General features: G+C 40.5%; 1 protein-coding gene across 1 annotated transcript in view; it reads left to right on the forward strand.

Moving 5' to 3' along the window:
- Positions 1–10376: 10376 nt before the first annotated feature.
- Positions 10377–23265, forward strand: part of LOC123974093 (beta-galactoside alpha-2,6-sialyltransferase 2-like) — a 36730-nt gene continuing 23841 nt past the window's right edge. The window contains exons 1-2 of the mRNA XM_046054530.1: positions 10377–10432; positions 12868–13060. Coding sequence (XP_045910486.1) covers positions 10377–10432; positions 12868–13060 — 249 coding nt within the window. The remainder of the gene's footprint in view (positions 10433–12867; positions 13061–23265) is intronic.

Genomic DNA, 23265 nt, shown 5'->3' on the forward strand with positions numbered 1-23265 from the left:
TGTTGAGCATAAAGGCCAAACATTCGCTGGTTGAAGGTTCTCCAATCTGAAGATTTACTTTACTGCTTTTCTCTATTGTATATGAATGTAAATTGAGTATCTTTGGGTTTTGGACTTGGTTGGTTGAGCAGAACAAGACATTTGAAAATGACCACAGGAAATTATGGAAGGTTGTTTTTCCAGGTAACACTTGAACCCATTTTTAAGTGTGCAAACATTTAATAAATGGTTTATAACACATTATAGTTCCAAGCAGCTGAAGTTGTTCATTAATGTATTTGTGAAGAACTGTAACTCCTCCTCTTGGCACCAATAAATTAAGGCTGGTGGTATAAACAGATAAATGTCCTCATAGAGAAAGTTATAATTGGTGACAAATACTAAATAATAAACACTTAAAAATGTTCTGATGGCTGCTGACAACTACATTACAGTGTGTTATAAACAATGTATTAGATATTAATATAGCTCTGGCAATACTGTTCTATTAACATTCTTGTCAATAAAGCAAATTTGAATTGGATAGTGCTTATGAATGCTAAATAGGGTGACTTATAATAAAGTGACATTTTGAAGACCAAACAATTGAAATTGAAGGAAAAAAAGTGACAAATGTATCGAGAAGGAATTTAATGGTTAGTTGCCGTCCTGAACTGAGTGAAAAACAAAAGATTGAAGATTAATTCTTGACTTTGGAAACAGTAAATAATCTGTCTAGAAGGTCCATTAGTATCTGTTCTGGAGCTTTTCATCTTATCACATGAACCTCATGAACCTGGAGTTTGCCCGGTAGTCATAAAATTGTAGATTTCACTCACTCACTTTAAGGACTTTTCTTCCATATTGGCATCACAGTCAACATGAGTGGGACAGATACAGCCCTCTTGCACTGCTGAGCCTCAGTTAAACCTCAATTATGTCTCCTACTGTTTTCTATCATCACCTACTGTATACTGTGCAGATAAGTTTAAAGTGTTCATTAAAATGACTGTGTTATTATCATTAAGTCATCTGACAAAATCACCATAAATACAGTTTATGACTGTCTCTGTATTGTGTGATTTGCTGCTGACACTTAAAGCGGTAAGAGGCTACAGTAAGTTGGCTTCTGAGCCTTACTTCCACAAAACCCAGACCATGCTTACATTCCAGGTAAGGATAGTGAGCTAGGCAGGCGACAGAGAGCTGGCGAGACTCTGAATGCCGCAGGTAGGCTGAGATCTCTAACAGGGGAAAGAAGCTGAAGCATAAGCAAAAACAATGCCAGGCAAAAAGTCAATCAACACAAGGAAAAGATACTAGAGTTTGGCTGCAGCCGAAGTACCATGACCAAGTCCAAGTCCTGCCTGGCTTTTGGGTGATATTTTATTTTGTTAGTATAAATGTATAAAACACATTACTTCTAAATAGTGTTCTTGTGAACACAGAATTGTGCATACCCATAATCTGAGCCCTTATGACACCATTTTCAACACAAAATTACTTGATAGATAGATAGATATACAATACAAGGAGATAACTTGTTGTGAATTGGAGCTATATAAATAAAATTGGTAACGTTATAAATATCAGTTTCAGTATTTTTTCAGCTACATACTTATTCAGTCAGTCCCCTGTTTGCCACACCTTTTCTCGCTGTTTTAATACTTCAGCCGTCTTTCTTTCTTTCTTTTTTTTAATATTATGTGCATTTTTCATCTTAAACCTTTATGCGCTGTTACTCACGGTGTGTAAAGTATGCTGCACACGTCTTTTCCATTTCAGCATCAATAAATCTGTGATCGACCATGTGGTCTCTTGAAGAAAACTGTTGATGCACATTTATCTGAATTACTTACACCTGGCTTGACATAGTAGCTCCTACTGAGCCTGGTTTGGCCTTTGCGAAACTGATTGCCAGGATGCGCTATTGCCGCGTTCGAGACCGGTCAGAACTGGGATATTTTCCAGTTGAAACTTCCGACTTCCAGGTGCATGGTGGTGCATGACGACGAAAGTGAACGAAAACCATGGCTGACCGTGACAAAGTGTACACACAGTTGCATCCTCAGCAGTGTTTTAGGTGTTACTTCAAAGGATGGCAGTTTAACTGCAACAACTGACATAAATAGCCTATACATTACTAGTTAACTGTGTACCCCTCTAGCTACATCAGTTGGTAACCCTCAAGTCAGTCAGTGTTGTAGATTACTCTTCCTAATGTTTTGGCATTTTTAACAATAACTTTTATGCAGAGAAGATGACTTTATGAGATTCTTTACTGTAGCCAGCTACCTAATACATATTTCTACATCAATGTACATGCAGAACAGGTTTTACTATATGATCGTATGTATTATTTCAATTTAAATACATGCAAATATACTTTTTGTTGCCTTTTAGTTTATGGTTGACCATTTACAGTGTGTGCATCCATGGGAGCTGCCATTGTTTTGTAACGTAATTCAGTTGCTACTCGTGAAGTCAATGTACATATTTTTTCTCCGAGTTCACAAGTAGGAAATTGGAGGTTGGAAATTTCCCAGTTCAGAGTTGCTTGGAATGCAGCATTACCACACTAGGTCAAGCCTAGCTTTTTCTGTTATCCTGGATTTCTAAATTCTGCTTTTGTGAAAAAGCCCTCGGGGTGCCACGACCAGATAACACAAACACTGAGAGCACAGGCAGGAGACTGACAAGAAACACAGGGGAGGGGGAAAACAGTGGAAAAACTAGGAAATGAGGAGGTGGCACAGCCAGACATATGTTTATTCGTACAAACATGGTGAATCTGCATTTACATCCAAATCATTTTCAAGCATTTATTACAATTTATGAGCTCAAAGCTTGTGCAGTGTGTCACACCTCGGCTGTAAAAAAAATCCAGTGATTTGATTAAGGGTCGTAAATGAGTGATTCAGTTGTTTCAGGCGGCTGAGTGACTGGTTGAAGTTGGTTTATAACACACGACTGGGCCAGCAGTATGATCCACTGGCCACACTGGAAAAAATTTGGTTTTCTAACATCATAAAGGCCGCTATTGTCAGGAGATCTGGAGCAAAGGGTCAAAATGCTTCTTGGAAAGCACCATGTATGTCTTTGTTACATGTTGAGAACACGTGGAGGTGTAAACAGTCCACTCTAGGGCTCCTACATCTCCCCCTCTCGAGTCGTTGAGTTCATCCAGTGGTGTGGAGCACCGAAGGAAATGTGGAAAAAAACAGGTGTAGCCTGTATCTCATCACATCCATCATCCACTGGGCCTCCTAATGCACATGTAATATTTAGGTGGAACAAAGTATATCGGGGAACAAAAGAAGTGAATGTAATGTGACAGCCAGCCAGCCTACCTAACCTTTGGACTGAATTAATCTAAGAAAGCTTTTTCTGCTTGTCTATTCCTGCCTTTTTGATGAGTTGCAGTGGCATTATCTCAGTAATGTGTTCTAGTGGTGACATTTCAGGTTTGTCTTGAGCAATTTTATCCATGATCCTGATATGGTGCATTGTTCTAGTAAGCCCTGTGGTTTTGGTACTGGTATGAAAGGAACAGTGTCAACGAATAAATTAAAACAGCAGAGGCAGATGAAGTGGTTGTATCACATTGGAATTTAAGTCATTTTGTGTTTTGAGGTTTATACCCTCATCCATAGTAAATAATTCATACTTGCTTTGAACTTTGTTTGGATTAATTCAGTGTGATATCTGTCATGGTACCTGTGATGGCCGCACTAGCAGGCCACAAAGTTTTCATGTTCTTTTCTTTGCTAGTTATACTTTGTTGTTATAATTAGTTGGTGGATTTACCCTTAATTCATATTAGGTTGCACTGGCTTAACATTTGTTGAATCTATTGCTGTTTGTTTATATATTATGTGTTTGTCTACCCTCTTTGCGTCAGAATGGCCTGATCAGCCACTATAGAAGTTTCCCCCATATCTCATTCTTGTTAGGTCTGTTTAGTTAGTCCAGGTCTGTTTTGTTCAACTTATGTTGAGGTTATGTTACCTGATTTAAGTTCTGTTTAGCTGACCTCTTTTATGGGTCCAGAACATTCTATTTTGTTTCATAAATAAGTTTTTTTGTGTTTGTTTTGTAAATAAAAATATCTATTTTTTGGATACCTACTTTCTGACTCTTCATGCCTGACAGCTTGGTCCCTCACAGTACCTCATGGAGCCTTCAGCCTAAGGCTCAACTGTCACCATTTTATATGTCTCTTGGATGTGTTTGTGGGGTTTGGGAAGGTTTAAGTGGTTCATGTGGACTCACTTTCTGTTATGCTTTGATTTACCATCTACAGTGCTCCTTTAGTTCCTCTTTGAGTTTGTGTTAGTTTTGTGTGATGGTTGTGGAACAAGAAAAAACGAAAAACAAAAGCGTGTGCAGCTAAACTAAATATTTTGTCTTCTCTATTAAAGGGTAATTTTGGTATATTTAAACCTGGGCTCTATTTTCACATATTTTGGGGTCGAAATAACTAGTGTCGTTTCAAAAGTTTTAGAACCCATGAAGTAGATGGCTTCACCAGGAGGCCACAAACGAGCTGCAGTGGCTACAATGGATTCCTTTTTGTCAATTGTTACCGTCAAAATTACATCCACATAAATTTATTTTTGCCACCAACAGGCTCAAACTGTTTTACCAGGGGTCTAACAACATCATGGAAAGGATCCCTATGAGTAACGCCTGATAACACCCTTTGTATTTAACCAGAAACAGAAGTCTTGCTTAAGGACAAGTCTTGCTCTGAAACCTTGTGAGAAGAGCTCCAGGAAGACGCCGGTAGAAAGGAGGTGAGTCAGAGCTGTAGAAAGGAGTTTGTTGTGTACATAGAGTACATGAATTATTTATGGTGACAGGACCTGCTTCACACACAGTGACGTTAAAAAACAGAATCATGGGATTCTAAAATGATCTGGAGAGAAACTCCCTCCCACTACAGCAGTGTTTTGTGGCAGATGAGATAGAACTTGAACAGGTGTCACAGGTGTAGCACGTCCACTGAGTGTGGAGCAAATACAACCTGCTAAATCACAAGTCTCCAACCCTACCTGCCTCATTGCATAGACTGTTTCTTCTGACTAGACCACTCCTCCAAGATTATATAACTGGATCCTTTGTGAAATGTGCACCACATCAGATGTTTTTTGAGCCAAGACCATCACAAAGACAGCTTTTTCATAACCATTTAAAAATAAAAAACTGATTATTTACTGTCCCTATTCTCAGGCCAACAAGAGAGGCTTTCCCTTGATTATTTTTTACAAGTTCTTTGCAAGTATGTTGCTTGATAAAAAATGTCCTAATTAAGTTGTGCATCATTCATAAAACTGCTTTTCAAATCATACCACCATTTCAGTCCAAACTCCTTCCTCCTTGTCCTGATTTTCTATGTCGTCACACTCAAACAATACCTGTATTTGTTTTTAGCAACAGGGCATGGCTCCAGGGATGGCAACGTTGGTTGGTTGGTCTGTCTACCAATTTAGTTCATACTGAATTTTCTTGACAGTTGTTGGATGCATTGTCATGAAATCTTGAGGATGAATTTTGGTGATCCCCTGATGTTGGTAGCTCTACCAGCAATTTATCCCACTTTGGGTCATGACAAATTCCCTGTTTTGGAAAGAGTTCCAAGGAGAAAGGTTAACCTTGACATCTTTTACTGAAGGCGAGGTAAGCAATTTAAGTCCAATACACGTGGTTTTGTCAAATTCAGCGAATATCTCCTCGCTGTCCGCTTGCTGTCAGTTCTGTTTGTGCACTGAAAAACTATCTAGTTTTTCTACACAGCCCAGGCTCTGTCAATTTGGAAACAAACACTACTCCAGCAATTCCAGCCATGATTTGTGTGTCAGGTAACGTTAAATGATTTGCCCACAGACATTCAGCTTACTTTCCAGTTTGCCAAGACATGCAGTTGTTATGATGTTAGCTATAGCAGCAGAACAGTTGTAAGCATCCCTATCTGGAGCTGGTGTGCTGGCTCTGGGACCAACAGTTTGCTAACCCACAACTTAGCTAACATTAGTTGCATTACTTGCTGTGTTGTTGTTTGCTCTATATCATGGTTTTTCATTGGATTTCTCCTGCATTGCTTAGCCCACCTTTAAAGCTAGGGCAGGCAATTTATAAAGCATATTGTTATATTTGTTGAAATTCTCTTTACATCCCGACATCAATCAGTATTTTATACTGTAGTACTGCTACTTTTACGTAAAGATAGGGTAGTTTAATGTTGGATAAACTAGCAAGAGATCTAGATATTGAAAGTATCCAACACGAAAAAACACACCCTGCCTTCAAAACACATTTTCATGCCCATTGAGTGAACAGGCAGAGTGCCTGCAGGAATGCAGTTAGGTGGGTAGTAGACAGACAGGTAGGCCAGCTAAAGTCCAGTGATAGAAATAGATAATGCTCTCACACACAAAAAAAAATCCAGTAATGTGTCCTCTGCCCATGAAAATAATTCAGGTGTGGCATTCAGCGATGTGCATGGTTTTTGACTGTGAAGCATGGTGTGTAATCATGTAGACTGACTTTGGTTGAAAGTTTATTGTTGAATAGTTGTTTTTTTTTTTTTATGAGAATAAATGGATTGACATATCCAACTTTAAGTTCAACCTTTTGAAAGTTTATTATTTTACCTTATTTTTATTATTTTAAGTCACAAGGAAACAGCACGCCAGCAACACGCATGATAAACGACCACATGGTGCGCCAACAAGATGTCTCTTGCTAGTTTCTCCAACTGGTAGGTAGGAAGATTTATTTAGTCACAATACAACAGGTTATGCAGTGAAATTGAGTTTGTAACTCCCTTCTAGGTAGCAGACAATATACACGTTAAACAGAAATAATTTTTTCAATGGAGCAGTTCTGAGGGTGAATTTGAGTTGAAAAGTCTGACAGTTTATGCCTCGTTCAGACTACACGACTTTCAGCTTCGGCCGATGGCCGTGCTGTTCACACTACACAACTTGCTGTCTTGTGACTGGAGTCTTGAAGTCGCTGTGGTGTTCACACTACGTGACTGATCGGTGTCAGGGGGTCATACACTACGCGAGCTGATGACTCTGTCACCCGACGCTGGTCTCCAAACCACGTTTTGTCATGAAAAGCTACAGAGAGAGCTGGAGGTGAGTAAAAAGTTTGTGGTGAAAAGTAGCTCCCTGCTCTTATTGGCTGGATGTGGATGTTGAGTCCGCCGGCTCTTCCAGATATTTGGCATACCAATGCCAAAGTATTTACCGACACTCAGGTACACAGCCTCTCTACTGTGTCAGTCACTGTAAATTATGTGACCCACTGTCAGGATTTGTGTGGTGAAGCAGGTAGGTAAGAGGACCCAAGTGCAGGACACGGATAGTGCAGGTACAGTTCAAAAGATTTATTGAGACAAACAGAAGGCGAGCACACTTATGGGCAGAGTGGCTGATAAAACAGAGTCCAAAACAAGGTAACCCAGCAGAAATCCAAAACAGGGTGACAAGACGAGCAAGGCAAGCAAACAGGACAACATACTGCAGAACACTGGAACACACCACAATGACTGGACAAACGCTAAACAGAAACACCAGGTATATATACACACACAGGGACTAATGAGCAGGGCGGGAGCAACACAGGTGACAGACATGAGACTTACGAGACACAGGCAGGCAGATAGAGAGCAGAGGGGAAAACAGAGAGACTGACATGCAGAGGGATTACTGGGGTGACAGACACAAGCAGACAGATCACAACAAACTAACACCAACAGGGGAAAACAGACTGAGGATGGGATAAAACAGAACTCATAGCAGACATGGGTAGAACACAGAAGCACACAGACTAACTATATAACAGATACTGGACACAGGTCAATAGACAGGACAGAACACATGTAACAAAATATCAGACAAGAATCTAACTTCAGACAATAACAGAAACCCATACAAACAGACAAACACTGACCAACTATAACACAGGGATCATAACAGACAGAACCTAAATGAGAACACAGAATACAGAGCAGACTAAACTAAAATAATGCAGACAAGGAACTAGAAGTAAATACTAAAACATACTACTACTACTACTACTATAACTAAGGCACAGGACTGGGAACAAAGACATAGAACCAAAACAGAGTAAATAACAGATACTGAACCGACAAAATAATAAACTTTATTATCAAATAATATCAAACGCCATCCATATGATCTAGCTCCGACAGACGGCTTATGTGCTTTTATTTTTTAGGCAACAACGTAACAAAAACAACAACAGGGTGCAGGATGAGAAAAGTGTGGCAGAAGTTAGCAGACAGAGAGCGATGGACTTCAATGACAGCATTCACAACTTGGATAAATTTTTATGAAAAGCTGTTTTGAATCTTTTGATCGGTGGACCTTTACAGACTAAAGGAATATAAATAATCAAGGAACTTTCATACTTAACAAGCGCTTTAGAGGTAACAGGAGTCTGCACTTTTTTCCCCTTTTGTACCATGCAGGTTACACTGATAAATCTAGAAGAATTAGACTTTGGGGCTTGTAGTTTCCGTTAAATTAACTGAATGATTGAATTGTGGAGAATCTAACTGATCTAACAGTGTGTAGTATGTTCATATTGACATATTGATATTGATGATTAATATTTCTATATCTATCTCTACAATCTAAGCAGCTTAGAAGCAGCTAAAGCGCACGTACGAGCACACACCTGGTTGCAATCTTTAAACTGCACTGCTACTGGCCGCTGAAAGCTACATATTGCCCCTAAATGTATGTTTCCAAAAATAACAGAATGTGGTAATTCACAATCATTACCAGCAGATCATTTGCTTCTCTTTTCTATATACCGGTGCACACCACAGAGATGAGCTCATCAGACCCTTCAAATGGGCTATAGCCACCTGATAAAACTAATTTTGTTCAGTCTGTCAAGCTAATTTCACAATTATGGTGTACTTCACTCTGTAGTGTGTGAGGATTTAATATGAACTTAATAAAATGCTCTCAGAAGTCTCTTCCTTAAATCTGTCAACCCTTCATCAAACAAAACCACCAGCATTTTGTTGACGTGAACAAGCTCATTAAGTCAGCGAGCTTCTGTGATGTGTTGACTCTCATAATTTCCAAATCAGTCGAGATATTGCGATCAGGGGAAACAGATGGCATGAAATGACCAGGATATTTAAGGCTTGAAACACCCGAGCACATCCTTGTATTGCCATGGAAACCGTCACGCTCTTGCAGGATTCTAATGGGCACAATTAGTTGAGAGGAACAACAAAGTGGGGTAGATCAGACTGATGGCCAGATGTTTGGATGTGATTTTAGCGGTGGCAGAAAGCTTTGACTGCTCTCTGATTCATCTCAATCACACAGTTTTGAGTCCCAGTGATGATTACGCAGGTAGCTATGATGAGGGAAGTGCTGGTGGTGGTGTTTTGAGCACAGACAAAAAAAGCCTACAGTACATGAACACAGAGGAAGAGATGTCAGTGCTGGCTTTACCCACTTTTTTTTATAGCATTATAACCTTTATTCTCATAAAAGGACAGGTTTAGCTATGTGCACACAACAACTAAAACACAAGTACACAAGTACTTTATATCTTTAGTGAGAGGAGTCACATGAAGGCAGGGTGTGTCTGAAGGAAAAGCATTAGAAAACATAGTTAATTGTTCACATAAACTCCTCCCTCTAACAGCAGTTGTTCATTTCAGTTTAATCTCAACTGCACACCTGTAAGCTCTCATGACTTTATCTTGAACTGTTTTAACCTGTCTACAGGCCATAATGACACACACACGGACTCAAACAATACCAGTCAAGCTGTCACGGCTGGTAACAAGGCTGCTGTTCAAAAATCAACTAATACATTTATTAATCAGAGCACTCACATAAATATTTGTTGAATTTATGAATGATTCTCTGTCAGCTCAGCAGGGGCAGGTGCATAGAAACAGCTGTTTGCGGCTTGGCTCTCTTATACCATTTCAGGAAGGTGGCAGCCCTAACACACACTGCACTCTTCTGTCATGATTTACATGCACACACTTCTCACGCACCTGGAGAAAGACGATAAGCACCTGACTCAGGTGTACAACAAAGGGCCGCTGACCTGCTTGGGGGCTGTCGGGATGACTGTATGAGACATTTCAGTACACAGGTCTTAACATATGGCTCTGGGCAAGAAACGCACTTCCCACAGCCCACTCACAATCTCCAGTTTTCAGTCACAGTCTCTGAGCCCACCCGTGAGTTTGTGTGAATCATCTGCCTCCAAATGCCCTGTTATTAAGCATGACTTTGAAGAGAACAGCATGTGTGCAATCGAGCCAATGCCTCTTGTTGCGTTATTTTGAGAATCGCTTACGTTGAGAGTGCACTTTCAGCAAGATGCGGACCAGTGTGAGCATCAATGCAAATGTTTGTGGTTATTTTGCCTTCATGAGGTTGGTGCCTGGGGCTAGGTTTACAGCCTACTTGTATACAACACAATGATCATTCGTGTGATCTGTTTATTACAGATCACATCATAGATACCATGTTTACAAAACTTTACAGCCATCTTCAAACATTATGTGGTTGTTTGTAAGGATATTTTTTTTCACAACATTTATACATTTATTTTGCTAATGCTTTTTTCCAGAGAAACTTACTATTTGTTCATTATACATATTTATATAGTCCACATATACCGTGTGAACATCCTACTGTAAATGCTATGCAAGTTTACTTTCTAGTTGGTCTCATGGTTCAAAGACAGCTGGTTAGATCTCTTTTGTGTTGTGATTTATTATTCATTGGCACATTTGGCCATGCAGCAGTAATTGCAGCATGCAGCAGCAGCGCCTGCATCTGATGGAGTACAAATGAATAAATAAATCTAGATGGCGGAGCCATTTGAACGTTTGACATTTACTGATGAGGCAATTAGGAGAGCACTGCACAACCCGCACTACACTGGCTAATCCTCGCACAGCACAATAACACAAACTATCTTCTCTCTGGCACACACACACACACACACACACACACACACACACACACACACACACACACACACACACACACACACACACACACACACACACACGCTATGCAGAAAAACATTGACACTTTACAACATGTGTGTTTCAGTTTCTTTGCTCCACCTATAGGCCTTAACAATGTTTAGTCAAGTGTCTAAACTGTCTTGCTCCACTGCTTTTTTCTCTATTTACTGTAACACACAAAGGCACAAAAGGAAAAAACAAAAGGCAGCTTCAGCACCAAAATTCAAAATACAAGATTGGAATCACTTCCAAAATCATGAGTACTAACAGCAGATAACAAAATCTAGGTTATTAATTTATTTGATTCTTGATCTTGGACACAGTTGACAAAACAAAACCACCTCAAAGTCCATTAAGTATCTATTTTGGATCTACTAAATTGGTGAAATCACATGATCTTCTTTATCAGATGGAGTTTGCTCAATTGTCATGGAATTGTAGATTTGTAGATTTCCATTTCCTAAAGCTTTTAACAAGACCAATGGGACCATATTACCCCACTACTTGCAAACTGTCTTTGGCTCCCTGTCAGTTGAAAGTAAAGTCTTGATATTTGCTTATAGGACCATGTAGTCTAAAAACTGCATATTTCAGGTTTCACTTTCTCAGTAGCTGCCCCACAGTTATGAAACCGTCCTGTTTGATAATCTTAACCAACAGATGACTTACAGTTGGAAACAACATTAAAGCAACATTATGTAAGATTCTCATCTGAGGGGCTTTTTCAGTTCTGGCTGACTTGTGGGAAATCCCAGCCATTTAACCTCTGTGGGGTGATGATGGCGCAATGGATAAGATACCTGCCTTTGACAGACATATATATAGCAACTGTAAGTCGCTTAGCATAAAAGCGTCAGCAAAATGAATAAATGTAATGTTGTCAAGGTGATGTTGTAAAGACAGTCGTTGTGGTCACTGAAGTCACCTGAGGCCAAGTCTGAACGACTGTCGTCAATTCACTGCAGGAGAAGAGGGCGCAATGAGATGACATAATTAAAAGAGCATCAGTCAAATGTTAGAAAACATAGCGGACAAATGGCATTGGCCTAATGTTTGTTTCATGTATTAATTTGAGGAAAGTCACAGTTTCGTCATCGCTCCACACAGATCTGATGTTTTTGTCCGCCGCTACCTTTTGTCTCTTCAGTGGCCGTTTAAGTCACATTCTTCATGCTTTACTTGCCAAGTCTTTTTCCATTACACTTTGTCGCATATTGTGTTAAGACGTCACAAGCCAAAATAGGTAGGGAATCACTGGTTTAAACCGCTGAACAAATAAAGGAAAGTTATCTTGACTTGACTTTCTTTCCCTAAAAGCATTAGTATGCCATTTTGAGAAGTAGGGTAAAGTTGTTTACTTTATTGTCTAGTTAGAGGACGAGATGGAAATCACTTTCATATTTATTAGGCAGACTAAATATAGACTAGGCTAAGACTACACCCACAAACCAATAAGCTAATTAGACCAGTCACACTGGCTTTGTCCAAACAAAATAACAGAATCCACCTATCAACACCTGTAATCATCTCTAATTAACCAGTTAGATCTTCTTTGTTAAAGCCTTACAAAAACAACAAAATGTAAAAGCAACATATAGCTCTTTTACAGTAGGTTATTTTCATGGCGGGGCAAGAAAACTAATTGGCTACATGTAGGCTATTTCCCTTTGAAATGGACAGACCTGCAGGGAAGTTATCAATAGGCCTAGCCTTCCTTCCTCCCTTTCCTTTCTCCCTTTCCTCCTTTCCTTTTCTCCAGGCCGGCAAGCCACCTCGTTGCCTCGCTGGGAAAAAAAAATCAGACCTCTCTGACTCCGCCCCTCAAAAATCAGATGTGGATACGAGAAAAAAGGCCAGCAACAGTGTAACGGACAACACAGCTCCTCCGCCCCGCGCAGTGTCTCCTTGTGCACGGAGAGACCAGCTAACCGAGCCCGCGTGCTCGCTGTGCAACAAGGCGAACAGGAGGAAAAATGGACCGCCGGGCAGCAGCAGCATCCAGCGAGGACCGACACAGATTTTAAGGTAAGGCTTTGTTCGCTTTCCGCAGCATTTCTATACAGATCTGCATTTGCTGCTTCAGAGCGCTTTGTGTAGGACGCGGGGCTGCACAGGAGGATGTGCACGCACGGTGTTTGATTCAAACGTTACAGTATTTTGGATTCTTTTACATAAAACGCGCGGATGAAGATGAAGCCCAGTAGAAAACCCTTTGTTTGCGTCACTTAACCGGATCACGGAGATCATAACGGGAAGCTCATTTAACTGCAGCTCATTTATTCTTGGCTCTTTAAGGTTCTCACACACACACGCGCGCACGAACACGCACACACACACGCACACACGGTTTAATAAACATGAGGAGCATTAGCCTATTGAAACACTCAGCAGAGTTCACTGTGTACCAGCCAGTGATGATGATGATGATGATGTTGATGATGATGGAGCTCTCCTGCATGGTGCCTTTGAGTCCTTTTAAAAAAAAAAAAGAGAGAAAAAACAAGAGACAAAATCAGGTCTCTCCTCACAGAAGAAACGGAGTTCATTCACAGCTCACACAGAAGCCAGGCCTGAGCGCTGCTCTACAACTTGAAGAGAACATTTAGAGGTTTATTGTTCCCTAAACACTCAGTTATTGTTGAACAGCTTCATGCAAAACAGGAAACTCAGACCAAGAAAAGCGCTCCAGGGGGAGATGTCCAAGCTATTAATAATATAATATGTTCTTTCTTCACTGAGAAATAATATAAATTCCTGCATTAGTGTTTGACATGTCTGTGTTCCTCATTCATCATGATTGAAATAACCCGCTCTTGTGCTCAAAAAGTGCGTTTTATAAAGATTGACAGGCTGCTACTTGAAATGTGTTTATTTACCTATACCCTTTCCTACTCACAGCTGCACTGCTTCTCAACTGTAGCAAGCCTTTGTTTGGAGCCATTTAATTAGTGACAGCCAGATATCATCTCCGCTTTTCGGACCAAGTGCTTTAAATTAAACACAAAAGTTAGATGTTCCTAATCGGGCTTCACATCACACGAGTGAGGGGAGTTAAAGTATTTAAAAGCCGAGGGAAAACATACAAGTGTCAAGGCAAGTGTTTTTCTTTTTGAGTGGGGGGTTTTGGTGTTGGTTGCCTTTTTTGAAGTACTGCGAGTTGTATGTTATTAGTAACAGGAAGTGGGGTGGTTTTTCAGTCTGAGCAGCCTTATTTAAATGTCACCGAAATGCATGATCACGTCACCTTCAAGAATAGCAGAGGTTGCAACATTGAAACTCATTAAAATAAGAATACCCACACACATTCACACTTAACAGTAGTCCACTGGAATCAAAGGCACCAGTCTGTTCTTTGTATTTCCCTTCCTGAGCAGCATAAACAGGACAGGGAAGAAAATACAAAGCCTCTTTCCAGGTTATAGTGACATTGCGTCAGAAAAGTGTCATTTTGATTGTGTGTGCAGCTGCTGAATAATTATGTGCTCCCTGGATTTCAAAGCCTTTGAGAGGTTGTGACAAGGACAAAAGTCAAATAGAGTGGACTATGTTTTTAACCCTCAGAACTGAAAAGACATGTATTATGTAAAACTAAAGCTAAATTATTTATTTTTTACTTGCCAGAACATTTTCTTTTAAAGTAAGTGAACAATAGATGTTACTATCCACTCAAACAATGCATTAGAACTGTGCTGATGGAAACCTGATTTACACACCCAACACTGATGTGTGAAAGGGTCGCAACTCTCACGAAACATCTGCATTATTGCTTTTACACATAGCTGTCTAATTAAACCTAAAAACTGACTGGCAACTCTTTGTCTCTGCCCCCTGCAGACAGAGTACAGGTGTGACAGAGAGCTGCTTTCTTTGTATGCACTAACAATACTCCACTTTTATCCTACCATGGTGAAACAGCATTCAGCAGACCAGCCATTTTCTATACAGACTACATTTTCTCATGTTTTTCCACCAGATCTATAATTTATGAAGAAAATCTAAGAGTTGCATCACTATAGCAATATATCTCTGTCTGATGGGATGATCATGTTTTGTGTCACATTAATACTCACACTGATATTAAATAGTGTGTGTTAGTGTTTAATTGTGTAGTGCCTTTTCAAAAAATCAGTTTATCCATTGCTTGAATGTTGATATTCTAAAAATACTACTAATAATAGTAAAAACCCAGTTACCTAGTTAGGCAAACATTGACTGCTCTGAGTGGTTTCGAACCAGATGAAGTCTGAGAAGAGAAAAGATTTACGTGCAAGAGGTGAAGAGACAGTTCCACATAAATCCCAGTAAGGTTAATTCATTTAAAAAACAAAGCAACAAAATATGGAATATGCGATTTATTTTCTGAAGAATCACAGATCATTGTGATCCTGTGTTAGTGTTTAGATGTTGAGTGTGTGTGACTGCTTGATCTTACAGCATCAGTGGGAAAAAAAGAAAATAGATTCCAGGACAAAAGAGGCAGGAGTTATGCTTCAAGGATGTTTCATTTCTTTACTTTATGCACAGACTATCTGTCTGTGAAAAACAGATGTGCAATGGGGGATCATTTCACCAGCAGTTTAATGTGGCACTATTGCAGTTTCGAGGCAGCTGAGAACAGATCAGCTTCATTGATTAAACCATAGGCTGAAATTGCTTATTATAAGAATGAGGTTAGAATTTGACAACTTAAAATTATAGTTTTAAATGTCTCTAAATCAATTATTATTGATTGGTAAAAATAGAGGTTAAATATGTTTGAACCTGTATGTTTAAACCTGCAACCTTGTGGAATCACCTTTTAAGTTGACATGGTGAACTTGTTAACAAACTTGCTTATTTACACATCCAGCAGATAGGGAGCAATATTATCTTTCATCTGGAGTCATGCTTATGATGTAAATCCAATATTCACTCTCTTTTTGCTCTGTTTTTAGTCTCCACTAACTGCTGGGGGAAATATCTAGCTCCTTTAGCTGCTCCACCATGCTCACCGGCTAGTCACTAACTCTGCCTGTATGGTATTTGGTGCTGAGCCGGTAGTGTACAGTGGGTTTTTAAAGCCTCTTCACTGAAAATGGCGCTATGACAGAGGAGAGCGTAAACCAAAACACTTAAGATGCAGGCTGGACAGCTAAACTGTTAGCTAAATCTTGCTATAAAGCTCCTGCAAATTAGTCCCCTATAAGTTCAGGTGACCCCTTTCACATTGTCATTTGATCCATTGTTGGTATAAAAGTATTGATTGTGTAGCCTCTTTAAACATACATTTTTCCCCCTCATCTTACTGTATATCAAAATTCAGTGCTCAGTAAATGCTCGGAAAATTGCAATGCCGAACTTACAGGTTGACACTTCACCTTCTTTGTAGTTACTCATAATATTCTCATAATTTAACTGTCGGCTGAAGCTAGGGTTTCATTTCTGATCTCTTCCAGACTGTATATGTGGAGATATAGAGGAGTGGAGGGACTGCATGGGCAGGGCACTCAGGGAAGGTGGAGGTGTAATTTCAGATGTGCACTAACCGACCAGAGCAGCAGTTATCTGAGCTCAGCCTTCAAAAGCAGCAGCGCTGGAGTCATCAAGACCAGCTGTGCCCCTCATTCCTGGCTGAGTGTCTGAGCGCTCCGAGGACAGGGCTCTCCATGAGAAACGCATAGACATCTGGGGTTATTAACAATCTTCACAAGATTATAAACTTCCTGAGAGGAGTTGTTTAGGCACTCGTTTCTGTGTGTTGATGTATGGCGCTCTACTCCTTGTGTTGAGTCTGCTTAAACAGAAACATGGGATTTTTGAGCAGCTTATTGTGGTATAGCTTTTGTAGTTCTGCAATAAGTCTCTGATAGGCTGCTAATCTCAGTCTGTGTTTAGAAATAAGTGTCCAGAGTTCAGGCAGATTATAGAGAGGTTAAGCTGTCTAAAAAATGGCTGTGCAGCTGTTTAGATTAGTGGGCTTGTTCTCTGGGCAGTCAAACATGATCCCCCCCCCCCCCCAAAAAAAACTAACAAATCCTGTCAGCATATTTTTGCATTAGCTTTGTTAACCTGTAAATCCTGCTCTTATTTGTTGTTGGTTTCAGCTCTCGGGAGGAGCTTCCTAAGCCTCACTTCCATCTTCGTCTCTTTTGTCCCAAACATGGATGAGCAAGCGAAATTAAACTCTAGTGAATCTGTTCCAGGTTCAGAAACAAACGGAGTGAGGGTCACTGTAGGTGTAAGAGGGTGAGTAGTCATACAGCCTGATGGTACAAGTATTATGTCCATTCAGCCTCCGCAAGAAGGGGAACGGACAAATGAGCTTTAAGTGGACTTTCCCTACTTTCTTACATAGCCATCCGCTGTGGGCGTCTGCGCTCCCAGCTGCATTTGTGGGCCATAATGTGAGCTGCATTTCCTTCATAGGACCTTGCTGTTGGCAGGCTGTATTTAATAGGGCACTGTGCACCGAGAAAACCTGTCATCAGGAACCACTGCCCTGTGTGATTTATCAGAATAGGATGTGCTTATAAGGTCTAAATGATTCACCGCTTCCTGGTCCCGTGTTTGCGTAAGATGTCCTTTCTTCTTAAAGTGTAGGTTACTCAACATTCGTGTCAATCTGTTTTATTGTTTATTTTTTTTGTGTGTGACTGTGACTTGTGAAGTGGTCTAAGCACAGTATTAGATTTAAACTTTTAAGTCTGCCAGAGGATGGCTGATGACTTTCTCCTGTCCGTTACTCAGTCTGAATGAGTCTGAGGCTTGTTTTCTCTCAAGGGCTGTGTCAGTAGTGTTGGTTTTAAATGAAACGCGTCCCCTGCTCTGGTAATTACAAGGTGCATGAACGCTTTACATGGTGCTCTGATAGAAAGAGAGGGGCTAATTGGAAGTGCTGTGTCCTTGTCCAGGTGTCAGCTAAGTATTATGGTATGGATATCTGCACTGCTTTCTACAGAATGAGGGTTCCTTGTGTGCACATAGATGCTGCATGTAGACCGTGTCGTCTCCTCTCTGCAGTGTGGATCAGGTGTGAATTTTCTACAGCAGATGGACGGTGACAGGTGTATGTGAGAGACTTCCGCCTCCCTGCACCTCTTAGCCATTATTAGGTGTAGTCTCTTCTTCAGAGCAAGATTAATGAGTGTCTAAGCACGCCTTTGCAAAAATAGACATTTTTATGCTCTGCTGATATTATCGGTGTTGTGGTTGAAGGAGGATAGCAGGTGACGGACAGACTGAATCTGCCTCAGCAGGATCAGTCTTTAATGGAGTTAGCACTCTCTGGGCTGACCTTGCTGCACTTGGGATCAGCAGCATGAAGGCATCCTCCATGAGAGAAACGGGATGAAAGACGTCTTACTTGTTTGTCGTTGATCATTTCATAAAACAAAGAGCAAGATGTTCCTGTATTTTTGTATGTGGATCACATAGAGGGAAGCGGGCATCCTTTTTTGATTTTAAACATAAAACATATTTTATCTCTGTTTACTATGGAGGCAGTTAAGGAGTGTGAAAAACTGACACAAATTGCTGAAAAGCAGCTGTATGATGTTTTAAGGTGAACCAGTGGCGTCTTGAGTCTGCCACAAACCAAACTATCAAAAATCAGATGTATCTAACTACAGAAGTCATTGCTCCAAAGATCAAAAGCAAACTTAAAGCTGCCCTAATCCACATTTTTATACTAACAATAAGTCAAATGCCTATGTGTAATGTAAAAGGGCATATAAATGAGCCCTTTTTAAAAAGCCCACTTTTTAAAAGCCCATTTAGCCCTTTTAATAATATGTTGGGGGTCAACAGCGCGGCATTATCGCATTTTTCATCAATGAAGTAATTTGGTGCCATATAGCAGAGTAAGAGTGTCTGTGTCGCTAGCAGCAGCTTTATGGTCTGAGCAAGCTAGCTGCTGAGTGCTAGTCAACAATATTGTTAAGCAAACTCCTTTTTGTAGTTTGACTGTGTCTTTTTCACACGTAGCTATATCATTACCTTCAGGGCATGTCTATCAACTCAATTTACATAGCACACACGCGCCGGAATGGCTGTCAACTAACCACTGCACTGTAGTAACATTATAACTTACTTTCCACAGAAAGCAACATGAAAAACAGCTGCAGACATCCGACACACTATGCTCCTTGGTTAGTGAGCTTCAAATGAGGCTTACTGTCCACAGTTTCTTTGGACTGTTCCTCAGGATCTCAACGTTAGTCCAACATCGCCAAGCGTGCCAGCCACATTAGCAACGCAATATGCTAACGCCAGATTAGCTAACCTTTAAAATAAACAATAAAACAACACAAAACAAGGCAACACTTGCAGCCTCAGAGTTTGAAGTCGGGTCATGTACAGCCCATGGCGATCCATCCTTGAACCGTTACAGAGCTTGTTACGGTTGTGGAACTTTTGAAGCACTCATTTATTAATTTAACACGCCCTGAAGTGTACAGAATGAACATTGCGGTTGTTGCGTGATTGCCATCCTCTGCGATAGGCTTGACCAATTTAAATTTTGCGTTTATCGCGACAGCCCTAGATCGGCCCACAGAAAATTACCACGTCTGCAGTTCCCCTCAGCTCTATGCAGTGTTGTTGTTGTCTTTCCCCCATTGTTTTGTTTATATGGCCTGAAATGTCATTGTTGTGTTTCACTCTTGCTACTCACATAAGCCTCGTTTAGGGCTTATGTGCTGTTTTCAGTGAAAATACTTTGTTAAACCCACGATACACTACCTGTCCAGCACCAGACAGCAAACAGACCAGCAAGTTAGTGACATAAAGCAGCTAAAGAGCCAGATATTTAAATTTGCTGGGATATCTAAACTGCAGATATGTCAGTATCTAGTATGAAAAAGTGCTTTCAGACAGCAAGCGGTTGCCGCTCGGCCATGTCGGTATTTTCTGCTTTGAATCTCCCAGCTACCTCCAAACCTACCTGCCCGTACACCACAGGCTGCTGCTATCTACCTAGCTCATTATACAAATGAATAGAACAGGTTGGAACGAAAAATTCAGGAGATGGTAACCAATATGACTGAATATCATATGCATGCAGTATCGTAAATGTTTTTCCAGACCGCATATTCAAATGCTGACGTTCCTCCAAAACCACAGGTGCCGCCCACATTGGTGGCACGTCTGCCTCGTTGTTTATGTCGAAAATAGAACAGTGTCACCACTACACAGAGAGCACTGGCAGGTTTGTTTTTTTAACTCTAAAAGATCCTGTTCAGCACACATTAAAGTAACAATAAAAAATTAAATTATAATTTAGGGGATTTTCCAAAGATTACTTATACTTTCAATTATTGATGAAGGTATCAGCCTCCAAGACCCAGCATTGGCTGAGCTATGTTGTGAACAGTCAGTGGTGTCTGGGAAGCTGCGGCTGACTTGGTGTTTCCTTCAGTAAGCTAGGGATACTGCCCCTAATGGGCCACAAGTGAACTACAGCAGTCAGCATAATTGAATAATTTTATTTAGAGCTGTAACTACCTGATTGATCAAGAAAATATTAAGTGAATAAGTAAATGTTTGGTCTATAAAGTGTCAGATAATAGTGAAAAATATCACAATTTCCAAGAGCACAGTTTTGCATGTTCAGACAGTTTGTTTTGTCGTATAGTCCTAAACCAAAGGTATTCAGTATAGTCTCATAGACAGCAGAAACCAGCAGATATGCACATTTGTAAAGTTGCAACCAGGGAAGTTTTGAAATGTTTGCTTAAACCTTTCTATTTAAAAATAAACTTTTTTTGTTTTGGTTTGTTCTTTTTTTGTGGAAGGTTTGACAATACTTAGTGTGTTTGTCAAAGCTCAGTTTGATCTATTATTTAACTGACTGAAGGGTTTATGTTTATAATGAACAAGCAAAAAGGACTAAGCACTGCCATCGTACCAGTGGCGAGTAACAACCTGCATAACATTCAAGTCCCTGCAAGTTGATATGAAGTCAGGTAAAACTAGGCATGCCTGGAATTTTTTTTTTTTTAAAACATAAGTGGCCTGCTCTTGGTCTCCATTTAGCCTTCTTTATGAGAATGCAGTGACATGTAAGTTTTGTTTCACTCTAGTCTAGTAGTGCTAGGTTTCAGAGCTGGTCTGTACCTATAGCTGTGCAACTGTATGCATGCATGCATGCATGCATCCATGCAATCATGCGATGACAATGGTAGGTGATTGGCAGGCAGTTGGGTGGCTGGAATGAGCTGTATTTTCTGCAGTGTGTTCTCAGCTCCACATGCTAGGTCCTGTTTGAGCTGGTGGAGCTACTGCTGGGATTAAGTCCACACAAAGACTGAAAGACTTGGCCACAGTACAGTAACTACACACATTCATTTGCTCACGCAGACAGAGATGCAGTAGTGGATGCAATATTAATTCAGTTCCTTGAGTGGGTTAGGCAGCATAACATTAAAATGACTTTAGAACAAATTATTATTATTTGTTTTTTTTCCCAGATCCGATTTTTTTTGTTTGACAGTTCACATTATTGCTCAAATGTGGCCCATATCAGACTTCGTTGTGAATTGTCTGCGGCCTGAAAGTGACACGCATGCGCAGAAGAGCAACATGACATCACACGCAGCAGTATGCTGTTGTACACAAGTAAACAGGGCAACGGAGGTTAGCTCTTACTTGCTAACCCTCCCATGTGACTTGCCCTGTTCACACTGTTTTAAAAAGATCAGATCTGAGTCACATATGAGCAAAAAAATTTAATTTGGGTCACTTTAGCCTGCAGTCTGAACGTAGCCAAACAGTCAGTGGAGTGGTGTCTGCAGTTGTCTGCATGCACAGCACCATGGTTAAATGTAGGTCACAGAATAAGGCAGATATACGGAGGAAGGAAAGAAGGTGAGAAGTGGAAGTGAAGGGAGGAGGAGTCCTTTCATTATACCGTCATGTTGGTGTAGCAGCAGGATTAGGGCTTGGCAAGATGTATAGAGAGCTTTTGCATTTGAAGTATAAAGTAATAGTTTTTCCATCAGAGAATACAAAGATACAAGTAAACAAAGATACTGTGTAGAATAACATCAGCCCTGTCTTGTTCTCCTCTCCTCTGGCCTGGAAACTATGCCACAGGATTAGCAACAATAGCAGACGTGAAACACAGAGAAAGTTGAATAATACAGTTCTCCTTGATTGTTTTACACATAAGACAGTGCTTTGACTTCAACATCGCCCTGTCTGCAGTTGCTCATTTATACGGGCTTAGGTAGCCAGCCATTCAGTCTACAAGCTATTCTTAACAGCTGCACTTTGGGGTTTCAAGATGTGATGAAGTGCAGTGGACCCTTTGGAGAGCTTGGACGCTGGCAGTATAATTACACAGGGTGAAGCCTGATGTCCTACACGGTAATAAACTCATTGCCTCCTGAGGCTAAAGCAGGGAGGACCTGTAGCTGTGGGTTCATTAAGTGAGGAGAGAGAAGTTCATTTAGTCTGCGCATATGCCTCTACTTTGACTCAATATTGTTTTTCAGTATAATCTTTCATGTCCAATCTGCACACACACGCATCCACACACCGTTCCATCTTTGCATGAAATGAGGAAGTACATCAGAATGTGTTGCACAATGAAATATTATGCCTTGTTTGGACGGTTCATATGACAGCAGCCCCTAAAAATGGTAGCAAATCAATACCTGTATAAGTGCCTCTGCGTTAATGTTTTGTAACCGGAATACCATTTGTGAAAGAGAATAGGATTAAAGTCAGTAAGCAGTTTATTTTTCTGAAAGACAAAATTTTCAGATGCAGCCCAAAAGTCTGAGGCATGCAGACTTTTGTCTTGCTCTAAATCAAAATTTAGTGTGTAAGAATGATGTTAATAAAGGTGGTCCATATCCATCTGTGTGATCTCTGCAGAAAGTTAAAGTTGGAATTCACTCGTTTGTGGACTAGAAGTAGGCAAGGAGTACAACGCTCCACTTTGAACTGGATTATGTGAACACAGTGTAAAAAGGAGGCCTTCATTTTCAGTATCTGCACTTCTTCACGTTTCAGTTCAGGCAACTAAAACAATTTTTAAAGGTTAGGGAAGTCATTTAGTCAGGTAGAGTTAAGGGTCAGTATGCTTGAAACGCAGTTGTACGAAGTGTGTCTGAGAGGCCACAATCAAAGGTGGGGTGAAAAGCTTGCAATCATAGCTTCCTCCTGACTGTGTCACACTACACTACTCTCTTCATCAGGGAATTCACACATATAGGGGCCCTATCTTGCACCCGGCGCAAAGCACAGCC

Source organism: Micropterus dolomieu, linkage group LG07 (assembly GCF_021292245.1).
Source record: "Micropterus dolomieu isolate WLL.071019.BEF.003 ecotype Adirondacks linkage group LG07, ASM2129224v1, whole genome shotgun sequence".
Classification (NCBI taxonomy): domain Eukaryota; kingdom Metazoa; phylum Chordata; class Actinopteri; order Centrarchiformes; family Centrarchidae; genus Micropterus; species Micropterus dolomieu.